The 12,998-nt window shown below is 44.5% G+C and overlaps 1 protein-coding gene across 2 annotated transcripts in view; it reads left to right on the top strand.

The window, feature by feature from the left end:
• LOC137375134 (unconventional myosin-VIIa-like) overlaps positions 1-12,998 on the top strand; it is a 348,920-nt gene that overhangs the window by 42,040 nt on the left and 293,882 nt on the right. For both annotated transcript variants that reach the window (XM_068041805.1, XM_068041806.1), the window contains exons 11-14: positions 1,753-1,895; positions 3,134-3,344; positions 7,011-7,146; positions 8,988-9,148. In XM_068041805.1, coding sequence (XP_067897906.1) covers positions 1,753-1,895; positions 3,134-3,344; positions 7,011-7,146; positions 8,988-9,148 — 651 coding nt within the window. The remainder of the gene's footprint in view (positions 1-1,752; positions 1,896-3,133; positions 3,345-7,010; positions 7,147-8,987; positions 9,149-12,998) is intronic.

Below are 12,998 nucleotides of genomic sequence, written 5' to 3' on the forward strand. Positions count from 1 at the left end.
CTAATCCAGTGTTCCAATAGCCTTTTTGATTATTTTCTGTACCCCATGACATTTTAATGATCGATGCATATAAACCCCAATTCTCTTTGGATCTCCACTGTTTCTACCTTTTCACCATTTAAAAATACCTTGTTCTATCCTTTTTAGGTCCAAGGTGGATGACCTCATATTTGCCGACATTGAAATCCATTTGCCACAGTTTTGCCCATTCACTTAATCTATTATCTCTTTGTAATTTTATGCTTTCATCTGATGATGATGATGATGGCAGATTCTTTGCAAAGATCGTGGGAGCTCTTGTCTCTGTGGTAGTTGGCATGATCGTTGGTGTCTAAAGAGGCCAATTCTTGATCTGCAGGCTCTTGAGCAGTTGGGGCACAAGAACTCCTGGTTTGGAGGGGCTCTGGTATAAGCAGACTCCTTCCATTGTCTCTGCCTCACGTCTGTTTGTTTCGAACTTGTAGGTTGCTTTCCTGGTTGTTTTGTGCCAGCTGTCTCTGTTGGCAGCCTCCTGCTCCCACACCTGTTGGTCAATGTCAGCCAGAGAGAGCTGTCTTTTCACTGGTCTTTGAAGCGTTTGTGAAGTGCACCTCGATCTTGCTTACCCGAGTATAGTTCACCATAAAGCACTGCTTTTGGCATCCTGGAATCCTCCATGTGTGACATCAGTCCTGCCCAGAGCAATTGATGTTCAATGCTGGGCAGATTGGCCCTGTTGAAGACTTCAATATTTGTGATATAGTCCTGCCATCTGATGTTCATCTACACTGCTTCCATTTACACTGCTAACATTGCCACCTATCTTTGTGTCATTGGCAAACTTGGTTATGTGGCTCTTAATCCCATCATCCAAGTTGGTAATGAATATGGTGAATAGTTGAGGCCCCAACACAAATCCTGTGGGACACCACCAGTCACATCCTGCTAATTAGATACCCGCCCATTATCCCTACTCTCTGTCTCATCCCACTCAGCCAATTTCCTAACCAGGTCAATAATGTGTCTTCAATTCCATGAGCTTTTCAACTTCGATAACAGTCTCTCATAAGGGACTTTGTCAAATGCCTTCTGGAAATTCATAGAAATAATATTTATAGAGATTCCCCTGTCCACTACTTTAGTCACGTCTGCCAAAAATTCAATCGGGTTTTTCCAATCCATGCTGGCTCTCTCTGATCAGCTGAAAATTTTCAAGATTTTCAATCACTCTATCCTTAATTATAGACTCTAGTAATTTCCCGACAATAGATGTTAGGCTAACTGGTCTATAATACCCTGGATTTGCTCTCTCACCTTTCTTAAATAGCGGTATGACGTGTAATTTTCCAATCTAAAGAAACAGTTCCCGAATTGAGAGAACTTTGGAAGATTATAGTTAGAGCATCTGCAGTGTTTTCACCTACTTCCTCTAAAACCCTGGGATGGAAACCATCTGGTCCTGGGAGTATTTCACTCCCAACCCGGAAGAAGATGGTGCTGTAGTGTCCCTACCACTCCCCTTGCTGCAATCAGTTGTCTTTCTTAACATAGATTTATAGGGCTAGAGTTTCCTAATCCCACCCCAACTTCTTTCTGCCACTCTGACCCTGTCATGACCACAGCCCAGTTGCTAGGGTCAGGGGTCATCTGCCATTTATCACAGGGTCCCGATGGGATGCCAACCAGCCAGTGTTTTTAATATGTAATCTGCGTCTTGCAACCTCCAAATGCGGTCAGTGTTCAATATAACACATCTCTGATTGTTTTAATCAGGGGATATACAACCATCTCTTTGTGTGGATTGTGAATAAAATTAACACTGTGATCGACACACATCCTACTAACAATTCAGGAAAAGGCTGGAGTTCGATTGGGTTGCTGGATATCTTTGGCTTTGAGAACTTCAATTCAAACAGGTACCCAGTCCCTTTTAGATATTTGAAACTAAGCAGGTACTTGTTTAGTTTTATGTTTCACTCAGTTACATATTTAAGGGCCTAATGCCTGTTTAAGCGACCACCAGGGACAACTTTCAGGCATCCTTAAGTGCAAGATGCTGATCCCTGAAATTTGTTGTTGCTGCACCTGTCCTATGTCTATAGAAGGGTTGCAGGGAAGCCCAATTTCTACCTCACATAGTTTACTATAAACAGAAACTCTGCATCTGTAGCTCAAGAATAAAGCAGTACAAAGGAGCAAGAAGAGGAAATGGTTTGAACAGAAGGGTTTTAGAGATGTTGAGAGAACTGCTCTGTATTTGGAAAATAAAGTACTTGTATTTATATGGTCTATTTCATGTCCTTAGGATGTCCCAAAGTGCTTTGCAGCCAATGGAGTACATTTGAAATATAGTCTCTGTTATAATGTAGGAAATGTGGCAGCCAATTTACACACAGCAAGATCCCACAAAGAGCAATGTGACAACAGCCAGATAATCTGTTTTTGCTGATGTGGATTGAGCGATAATCACTTAGGCAGGACACTGGGGGAAATTTCCCTGCTTTCCATCAGAAAGTGCCATGGGATTTTTTTCATCCACCTGAGAGGGCCGACAGAGTCTTAAGTTTAGCATGGCATCTCTGACAATGCAGTGCTCCCTCCGTACTGCACTGGGATGTCAACCTGGATTATGTGCTCAATTCTCTGGAGCAGGACTTGAACCCACAATGCCCTGATTTAGAGGTGACAGTGTTAGCAACTTAGCCAAGGAATCTGTCCAATTCACAAATCTCTTTTTTAACTGCATTCTGGAGAATGGCGAGTTCTGTCAGGGAATACAATCACACCTCTGAGATGTTGGCTAGGGTGGGACAATTTCATTTAAATCCAGGACCCAGGGGGTCAAAGTGCACATCAAATCCACTGCTTCATCCGTTGCCTACAGAAAGAGAAGATGCCCATTACTTTTTTGCTAGGATGAACTTAATGGGGTTACAGAGATGAAAGGAGAGTTTTTGTGACAGTACTAGCTAGAAAGAGATACCCTACATATTCTTTACAACGGTTTAAAACTTTTTTTTGTGTGGTCTCCATTGGTGTGACTGTTCCGAAAGTGGCACCGCATTTGGTCACTGGCATGGATGTTGCTGATGGTGGTAATAACGATGGTGATGGTCATGGTAGCTATCTCACAGATAATCTCCCTTCTTTTCAGCTTTGAGCAGTTGTGCATTAACTTGGCCAATGAGCACTTGCAGCAGTTCTTTGTAAGGTATATTTTCAAGCAGGAACAGGAGGAATACATTCAGGAGAACATTGGCTGGCAACCCATTGACTTCACTGATAACCAGAAGACACTGGATATTCTTGCCGTCAAACCGATGAATGTCATCTCCCTTATTGATGAAGAAAGCAAGTTCCCAAAGGTAAGTTGCCCTCCCATTCCTTGTGCCTACTAACTTAAACACTATTTGCACATTAAAGGTAGACCATCCTAACTGAACTGTAGAACATATTGAGGGTAATTTTAACCTTCACTGCCTGGGTGGTAATCTAGCTGAGTGGATCGCCCAACCACTGTGGAACCTGCCTGGTCTAGAATCCACCCGCCATAGAACACATCTGCTGTAGGACCTGCCTGCCATAGAAACAGTCTGCTGTAGAACCTGCCCACTATACTACCAGTCTGCTGTAGAACCTGCCCACTATACTACCAGTCTGCTGTAGAACTTGCCCACTATACTACCAGTCTGCTGTAGACCCTGTCTGCTGTAGAACCTGCCCCCCCATAGAACCAGTTTGCTGTAGAACCTGCCCCCCCCATAGAACATGTCTGCAAAGGTGGTCAGTCAACAGGCAGGATTTGAACACTTTTAAGCTGAAATGGAGAGAGAGAGAGAGAGGGACCCCACTTAGGGACTGCTCATGTCAGAGTTCAGTTGCTTCTCTTCTGCTGCAGAGCAAACACCAGCTTAAAAACCACAGATGGGGAGGGGTTTGTCACATGACAGTCACTCAGTGATTCAAACATTGCAGTTAGCAGTATTTCTCTGTAGTAGTTCCTTTAAACTTCCTGGGTCTTGGTTCTTGCTGAGGACTGAGCAGACATTTCATCTCTCTCCTCACAAGCATTACAGTATAGGATATAGTGTTGCAAATTAGGTGATCCTCTTAAGCTGAAAGGATGACTTTGCTGGCAGCTTGTCTTTTTAAAAAAAAAATACAAATTCAGATCTCCAGTCAATGGATTAAAGAAAATTATCATTCAACAAAGCACTTGACATAACACTGCCCTCCATAGAACATAGAACCCCCTCTACGTAGAAACCTTCCACTCTAGAAACTGTCCACCTTAGAACCCGCCCAACATAGAACCCAACACCATGAAACCCATCTGCCCTAGAACTCAGCCGGAATAGAATCTGTCTGCTCTAGAACACGACTGCGCAGAACCCGTCCACTCTAGAACCAGCCTACCATAGAACCCATCTACCCTGGAACCCACCTACCATAGAACCCGTCCGCCCTGGAACCCGCCTACCGTAGAACCTGCCCATTCTAGAACCAGCCTACTGTAGAACCCGCCTGCTCTAGAACCCACCTACCGTGGAACCCGTCCACTCTAAAATCAGCCCGGATTTTCATCCTGTTCAAATCAATGGGATAACAACTGAATGTTTTTTTGCAGGCAGACAATCCTTTCCAGCAGATCACCGGTAAAGACTGGGAGGGGATTTTCTTCCAAGTTACCACGCAGACTGTGAAGTTAAATATTTCCCCCATCCTTGCATGTGCTATCATTGATCACTAGTGGAGGGCAGAAGAAGGGTAACAGACCAAACAAGTCAAAGTCTGGAGAGGAAGAGATGAGAGATTTGAAGTCCTATTAAACAATAACATTTCTTCTTCAAAGCTGCTCTGGAAGTTTTTGAGTGAAAGTCAATCACCTTTCTTTCCAATAATCAACTTTTGCAAACTCCCTTACTGTGCTGTGAGGGCGGGTGTAAATAATTAGGTGTAGAGGTTGCTCTGAAGATGGAGCGGTGCCACAACACTGAGAGGCCACTGATCTCATCCAGCACTGATCTCACTGAATCACAGCCCCCTTTCTTCCAGCACCCCCGCCTCGCCACGACCCCCGATGTATGGGGGGGGGAGGGGGTGGGGGTTGGTAAAATTCAGCCCCATATGTTTTATTAACTGCTTTGTTAACCTGTCCTGCCACCTTCAAAGATTTGTGTCTCTCTGTTCTTGCACCCCCTTTAAAATTGTACCATTTAGTTTGTATTGTCTCTCCTCATTCTTCCAATCAAATTGTATCACCTCACATTTTCCTGCAATGAATTTCTTCTGACATATGTCCACTCATTCCCCCGGCCTGTCTATTACAATGTTTTTCCCTGTTTACTACACTTCTAAGTTTCATGTTCATCTGCAAATTTCAAAATTGCATCCTGTACACCCCAAGTTATTAACATACGTGCTCATCCAAATAGCGCATGGGATTTTTAGGTCTACCTGAGAAGGTAGCCCATTTGATGGCTGCAAAACATTCAAACGCCTTTGAATTTTCTTTGTCACTGGATCTATCCTGCCTATTTGAGAGGAGCAATAAGACACACTTAGGCTGCAATAGAGCACTGCATTGGGCAAGTGATGGATGCCCTGCTCATGTGGGCATCGTTTACAAAGTTATGAGCGGCATGGACAGAGTGGATAGTCAGAAGCTTTTTCCCAGGGTGGAAGAGTCAGTTACTAGGGGACATAGGTTTATGGTGCAAGGGGCAAAGTTTAGAGGGGATGTGCGAGGCAAGTTCTTTACACAGAGGGTGGTGAGTGCCTGGAACTTGCTGCCGGGGGAGGTGGTGGAAGCAGATACGATAGCGACGTTTAAGAGACATCTTGACAAATATATGAATAGGATGAGAATAGAGGGATACGGACCCCGGAAGTGCAGAAGGTTTTAGTTTAGACAGGCATCAAGATCGGCGCAGGCTTGGAGGGCCGATTGGCCTGTTCCTGTGCTGTACTGTTCTTTGTTCTTTGTTGTCCATTCTGTTTCCCATTTGCCCAGCGAAACAGAGGGACTATGCAGTTAACGTTTACACAGTGAGTGGATTTCTCCAGGTTCTGGGCAGGAATTAAAGCTTCATTATGTCCATCCACTGAACGATATCAACAGAAAGGGTTTTCATTCACTCAGTGTCCGGCTTGTGTTTTATCAGTAACACTAAGTGTGTGAATGTGCTTTTCTTACATGTGTTGGCCTTGGCTCAGTTGATCGCACTCTAGCCTCTGAGTAAGAAGGTTGTGGGGTCAAGTCCCACTCAAGAGACTTGAGCACAAAATCTAGGCTTGACACTCCAGTGCAGTACTGAGGGAGCACTGACTGTCGGACTGTCTTTCAGATGAGATGGTAATCTGTCTGTCTTCTTTGGTAGACCTAAAAATCCCATGGCACTATTTGGAAAAGAATGTACGTTAGTGACTTGGAAGGCTAAGAGGAGATTTGACAGAGATGTTTAAATGGAGTAAATAAAAAGCAACTGCTTCTAATGGCTGAAGGGTCTATATCAAAAAGGCACAGATTTAAGGTGATTGACAAAAGAACCAGAGGCAACATGAGGAAAACCATTTTTAATGCAACAACTGAGTGTTTACGATTTGGAATGCGCTGTCTGATAGGGTGGTGGATACAGATTCAATGGTCGCCTTCAAAAGCCAATTGGATAAATACTTGAAGGAGAAAAAATTCCAGGGATATGGGGAACGATCAGGGAGTGGGGCTAACACAGACTCGATGGGACAAATGGCCTCCTTCTGTGCGGTACTATTATACGATTCTTTGATTCTATAAGATCAGGGAGCTCTCCCTGGTGTCCTGATCAATAATCTATCCCTCAATTAACATCATTAAAAACTGATGACCTAGTCATTATCACCTTGTTGTTTGATGGATCTTGCTGTGCTGCTGCAGTTCCTACATTACAACAGTGACTGCACTTCAAAAAGGTACTCCATTGACATGATCATTTGAGTATCTTGAGGTTGTGGAAATCACTATATAAATACAAGTCCTTTTTTATTCACAGGGTACTGATGCCACATTGTTAATCAAGCTGAATAATCATCATGGCCAGAGTCTGATCTACATGCCTCCTATGAGCTCTCATTGTACCCAGTTTAGAATCGTTCATTTTGCAGGAGTGGTTTACTACGAGTCTAAAGGTACCAGCCAATTGCATTCTCACTGCATGGTGCTATGTTAATATAGAGTTGGGAGAGCTATGGGTGGTGCAACACTTCTTCAATTCCAAATGCCAAAGGATTGGGAAAAAAATCCCCAGCTGGTTCACTAATGTCGTTCATGGAAGGAAACCTGTCATCCTGACCCGCTCTGGTCTGTGTATAACTCCAGTCCCACACCATCATGGTTCACTCTTAACTTCCCCCTGAAGTGGCCCAGAAAGCCATTCAGCTTTCTTCTCAGGGCAGCTATGGGATGGGCAATAAATGTTGCCAGGCTTGCCAGCAATGCCCACATCCTGAGAATTTAAAAAAAAATTTGACCTTGAGACAGAAGAATAGCAGCTAAACAACCCAGGGGTCATGAGTTCAAATCCCACCATGACAAGTTGTAAACTGAATTCAATAAATCTGGTCATTTGCGGGGTGGTGCCATTAAAAGGTATGAATTGTTGTACAAATCCAACTGGTTCATTGATGTCCTTAGGAAAGGGAGCTTGCTGGCCTTACCCGGCCTGACCCACATGCAATTCCACGTCCTACACTGGGTGGTTAATTCAGTGCCCTCCGAGGTGATTTAACAGTCACTAAAGGACGTGGCCCACCATCACCTTCTCATACGAACGTACGAACATACGAATTAGGAGCAAGAGTAGGCCACTCGGCCCATCGAGCCTGCTCCGCCATTCAAGAAGATCATGGCTGATCTGACTGTAACCTCAACTCCATATACCCGACCAGCCCCGATAATCTTTCACCCCCTTGCTTATCAAGAAACTATCTACCTCTGCCTTAAAAATATTCAAAGACTTTGCTTCCACCGCCTTTTGAGGAAGAGAGTTCCAAAGACCCACGACCCTCTGAAAGAAAAACATTCTCTGCAATTCTGTCTTAAATGGGTGACGCCTTATTTTTAAACAGTGACCCCAGTTCTAGATTCTCCCACAAGGGGAAACATCCTTTCCACACTCACCCTGTCAAGTCCCCTCAGGATCTTGCATGTTTCAATCAAGTCACCTCTTACTCTTCTAGGCACCAGCTGATACAAGCCGAGCCTGTCTAACCTTTCCTCATAAGGCAACCCACCCATTCCAAGTATTAGTCGAGTAAACCTTCTCTGAATTGCTTCCAATGTATTTACATCCTTCCTAAAATAAGGAGACCAGTACTGTACACAGTATGCCAGATGTGGTCTCACCAGTGCCCTGTATAGCTGAAGCATAACCTGCCTACTTTTGTATTCAATTCCCCTCGCAATAAACGATTGCACTCAGCCATGGCTCAGTGATAACATTCTATTAGCTTTCCTAATTACTTGCTGTAACTGCATACTAACCTTTTGTGATTCATGTACTAGGACACCCAGATCGCTCTGCATCTCAGAGCTCTGCAATCTCTCACCATTTAGATAATATGCTGCTTTTTTATTCTTCCTGCCAAAATGGGAAAATGTGAATTTTCCCACATTATACTCCAATTGCCAGATCTTTGCCCACTCGCTTAACCTATCTATATCCCTTTGTAACCCCCTTATATCATCTTCACAACTTACTTTCCTACCTATCTTTTTGTCACCAGCAAATTTAGCAACCATACCTTCGGCCCCTTCATCTAAGTCAGTTATATAAAAAGTTGAGGCTTATCTGTCCCTTTAGTAATGTTGAATCTGAATGAGATGTAAGCAATGTCCATGCTCTATCTGTGCTTGAATGTGCTCACATGCAGCCTCTCTCATCATGGGATCAGTCAGTCCCGGTATCGGTGTCTGTTGGGTAAGTGTGTCCCAAATACTGAGAAAATCCATGTGTTTTTCTAATTGACAGGTTTCCTGGAGAAGAACAGAGATCACCTGAGTTCCAGCATCATCCAGGTCGTGCACTCTTCCAAGAACAAGTTCCTCACAAAAGTCTTCCAAACCAGCTTTGGATCAGCACCAGCAATGACACAAAAGCACAGAAAAATTCTTCCTGAAGGTTCCATCAAGGTGATTGAACTGTGGTTTAAATATATTCACCTCAACTAATCCCTGTTCAATCCCAAAATACAGTGGGCCAGTTTAAGAATGGCGTCAGGGCAGCTCCCCTAACTCTTGCCATCTGGTTAGGGTGAGGGCAGTCTGTTGTACTCCCAGTATACTACCTCTGCAGATGAAAGCATTGCAGGCCTGCCACTTCCAGTCATGAATGGTGGTCGACAATGAAACAACTATTGTGAGGACAAGGAGGCTCCACGAACGTCCCCATCCTCAATGATGGTGGAGGTCAGCACACGAGTGCAAAAGACAAGGCTGAAAGTTCGCAACCATCTTCAGCTAGAAGTGCCAAGTGGATGATCCACCTTGGCCTCCTCCTGAGATCCCCACCATCACAGAAATCAGTCTTCAGCCAATTTGAATCACTGCCGCATGATATCAGGAAATTGCTGAGTGCACGTGATACAGCAAAGGCTATGGGTCCTGACAACATCCCAGCTTCACTGCTGAAGACTTGTGCTCCAGAACTAGATGTGCCTCTAGCCAAGCTGTTCCAGTTCAGCTACAACCTGGCAATGTGGAAAATTGCCCAGGTGTGTGCATTTAATCATCAATAACCATCAGGGCCACTTGGCTCCAGACCTCATTACAGCCTTTGTCCAAACATGGACAAAAGATCTAAATTCCAGAGGTGAGGTGCGAGTGACTGCCCTTGACATCAGGGCAGGATTTGACTGAGTATGGCTTCAAGGAGCTCGTTTAAAGTTAAAGTCAATGGGAATCAAGGGGGAAAATCTCCATTGGTTGGAGTCATATCTAGCACAAAGGAAGATGGTTGTGGTTGTTGGAGGTCAATCATCTCAGCCCCAGGACATCACTGCAGGAGTTCCTCAGGGTATTGTCCTAGGCCCAACCATCTTCAGCTGCTTCATCAATGACCTTCCCTGCACCATAATGTCAGAAGTCAGGATATTCACTGACGATTACAAAGTGTTCAGTGCCATTTGTAATTCCTGAGGTACTGAAGCAGTCCGTGCCTGTGTGCAACAAGACCTCAAGAGCATTCAAACTTGGGCTGATAAGTGGCAAATAAGATTTGCTCCACACAAGTGCCAGGCAATTACCATCTCCAACAGGAGGGACTCTAACCATCTCTTCTTGATATTCAAGGGCATTACCATTGTCAAGTCCCCCACCACCAACATCCTGGGCATCACCATTGACCAGAAACCTAACTAGACCAGCCACATAAATACTGTGGCTGCAAGAGCAGGTCAGAAGTCGGGTATTCCATGGTAACTGACTCACCTCCTCACTCCCAATGTCTTTCCACTACCGACAAGGCACAAGTCAGGAGTGTGATGCAATACTCTCCACTTGCCTGGATGAGTGCAGCTCCCACAACTTACAAGAAGCTCAACACCGTTCAGGACAAAGCAACCCACTTGATTGGCACCTCATCCAACACCTTAAACATTCACTCCCTCCACCACCAACGCAAGTGGTAGCAGTGTGTACCATATACAAAATGCACAGCAACAACTCACCTTCCAGACCTGCGAACTCTACCACCTGGAAGAACAAGGGCAGCAGGCACATTGGAACACCACCACCTGCAAGTTTCCCTCCAAGAAAAACAACATCCTGACTTGGAAATATATCACCGTTCCTTCAGCGTCGCTGGGTCAAAATCCTGGAACTCCCTTCCTAATAGCACCGTGGGTGTACCTACACTAGATGGAATTCAGTGGTTCAAGAAGGTGGTTCACCACCACCTTCGCAAGGGCAACAAGGGATTGGCAATAAATGCTGGTCTAGCCAGTGATGCCCACATCCCATGAATGAATCGATAAAATAAAGTCTGTACTATTCCCAGTATTCATCTCACACTGTCCATGTTGTTTCCAGCAACATCTGAAGTACTTAAGTACTATACTATCCTGTTAGTAAAGCTGGGTATCTTCGGCAGCTGTGCCTGGACTTGAGGCTAAAAATTCCTCCTGAGACATAAAGGGAATACTTACATCATACAATGTCGGAGGACTGAGGAACTGCACAGTGGCGCACTGGTTAGCACCGCAGCCTCACAGCTCCAGCGACCCGGGTTCAATTCTGGGTACTGCCTGTGTGGAGTTTGCAAGTTCTCCCTGTGCCTGTGTGGGTTTTCTCCGGGTGCTCCGGTTTCCTCCCACAGCCAAAGACTTGCTGGTTGCTAGGTAAATTGGCCATTGTAAATTGCCCCTAGTGTAGGTAGGTGGTAGGAGAATTGAGGGAAGGTGAGGATGTGGTAGGGAATATGGGATTAAGGCAGGATTAGTATAAATTGATGGTTGGCACAGACTTGGTGGGCCAAAGGGCCTGTTTCAGTGCTGTATCTCTCTAACTGGACAGTACAGGAGTGCTGTTGCAGAAGCTCCTGTCTGTTCAGTCATGGTTACAGGAATCGGCACCATGTCTGGTGAAGAGTTGACCTCTGAAGGTAACCTCCCTACAATTTTTGGAGATTTGATTTGGTTCTCCCTAAATGTACAAATCTCAGGAACAATGACTGCCAGAAAGCTGTCACATCTGCCCTACCGTGTCACCTCTGTAACATGTCAGGACCATTGAATCAATAATTCCCCTCTCAAATACTGCACTGGGGTTACAGGACCATGGTAGCAGTTTCTAATCATGTAATAGCTACTACTTATTACAGGGCCTGGACCAACTAGCCAATGAGTTAGAGCTGCTGGACAAGCTGTGTTGTTACCATTACAACACCATCAGGGTGAGACTGCAACTCTCTGTCTTTCATACTGTTCCTTAAGTTGCCTTTTCAAAGGGCATTAATGGCTAAGGAACAGTGTAGATCAGCACAATGCCAGGATCAAAATACAAGTCCCGAAACTGAGTGATGGAAAACACAGGAATAATTTGGGACAAAATTAATAGTTACATGGACAAATGCGGGTCAATTAAGGAAAGCCAGCATGGATTTCTTAAGGGAAAATCATGTTTAACTAACTTGCTGGAGTTTTTAGAGGAGGTAACAGAGAGGGTTGATGAGAGCAATGTTGTTGATTTGGTGTACATGGACTTTCAAAAGGCATTTGGTACGGTGCCACACAACAGACTTGTGAGCAAACTTGTAGCTCATGGAATAAAAGGGACTGTATCAACATGGATATGAAACTGGCTGAGTGACAAGAAACAAAGAGTAATGGTTAATGGATGTTTTTCAGGCTGGAGGAAGGTTTGTAGTGGAGTTCCCCAGGGGCCAGTGTTGGGACCTTGCTCTTCCTGATATATATTAATGACCTAGACCTCTGTGTCCAGGGCACAATTTCATGGTTTGTTGATGATACGAAACTTGCAAGCATTGTGAACTGTGAGGAGGATAGTGTAGAACTTCAAAAGGACATAGACAAGTTGGTGGAATGGGCAGACAGGTGGCAGATGAAGTTCAATGCAGAGAAATGTGAAGTGATTCATTTTGGTAGGAAGAACATGGAGAGACAATATAAAATAAAGGGTACAATTCTAAAGGGGATGCAGAAGCAGAGGGAGCTAGGTGTAAATGTGCATAAGTCATTGAAGGTGACAGAACAGGTTGAGAGTGCGGTTAATAAAGCATACAGTATCCTGGGCTTTATTAATAGGGGCATTGAGTACAAGAGCAAGGAAGTTATGTTGAACTTGTATAAGACACTAGTTTGGCCTCAGCTGGAGTATTGCATCCAATTCTGGGCGCCGCATTTTAGGAAAGACATGAGGGCATTGGAGAGAGTACAGAAAAGATTCACATGAATAGTTCCAGGGATGAGGAACTTTAGTTATGAAGATCGATTGGAGAAGTTGGGACTGTTTTCCTTGGAGAAGA

The sequence above is a fragment of the Heterodontus francisci genome, chromosome 11, assembly GCF_036365525.1.
Source record: "Heterodontus francisci isolate sHetFra1 chromosome 11, sHetFra1.hap1, whole genome shotgun sequence".
Lineage (NCBI taxonomy): Eukaryota > Metazoa > Chordata > Chondrichthyes > Heterodontiformes > Heterodontidae > Heterodontus > Heterodontus francisci.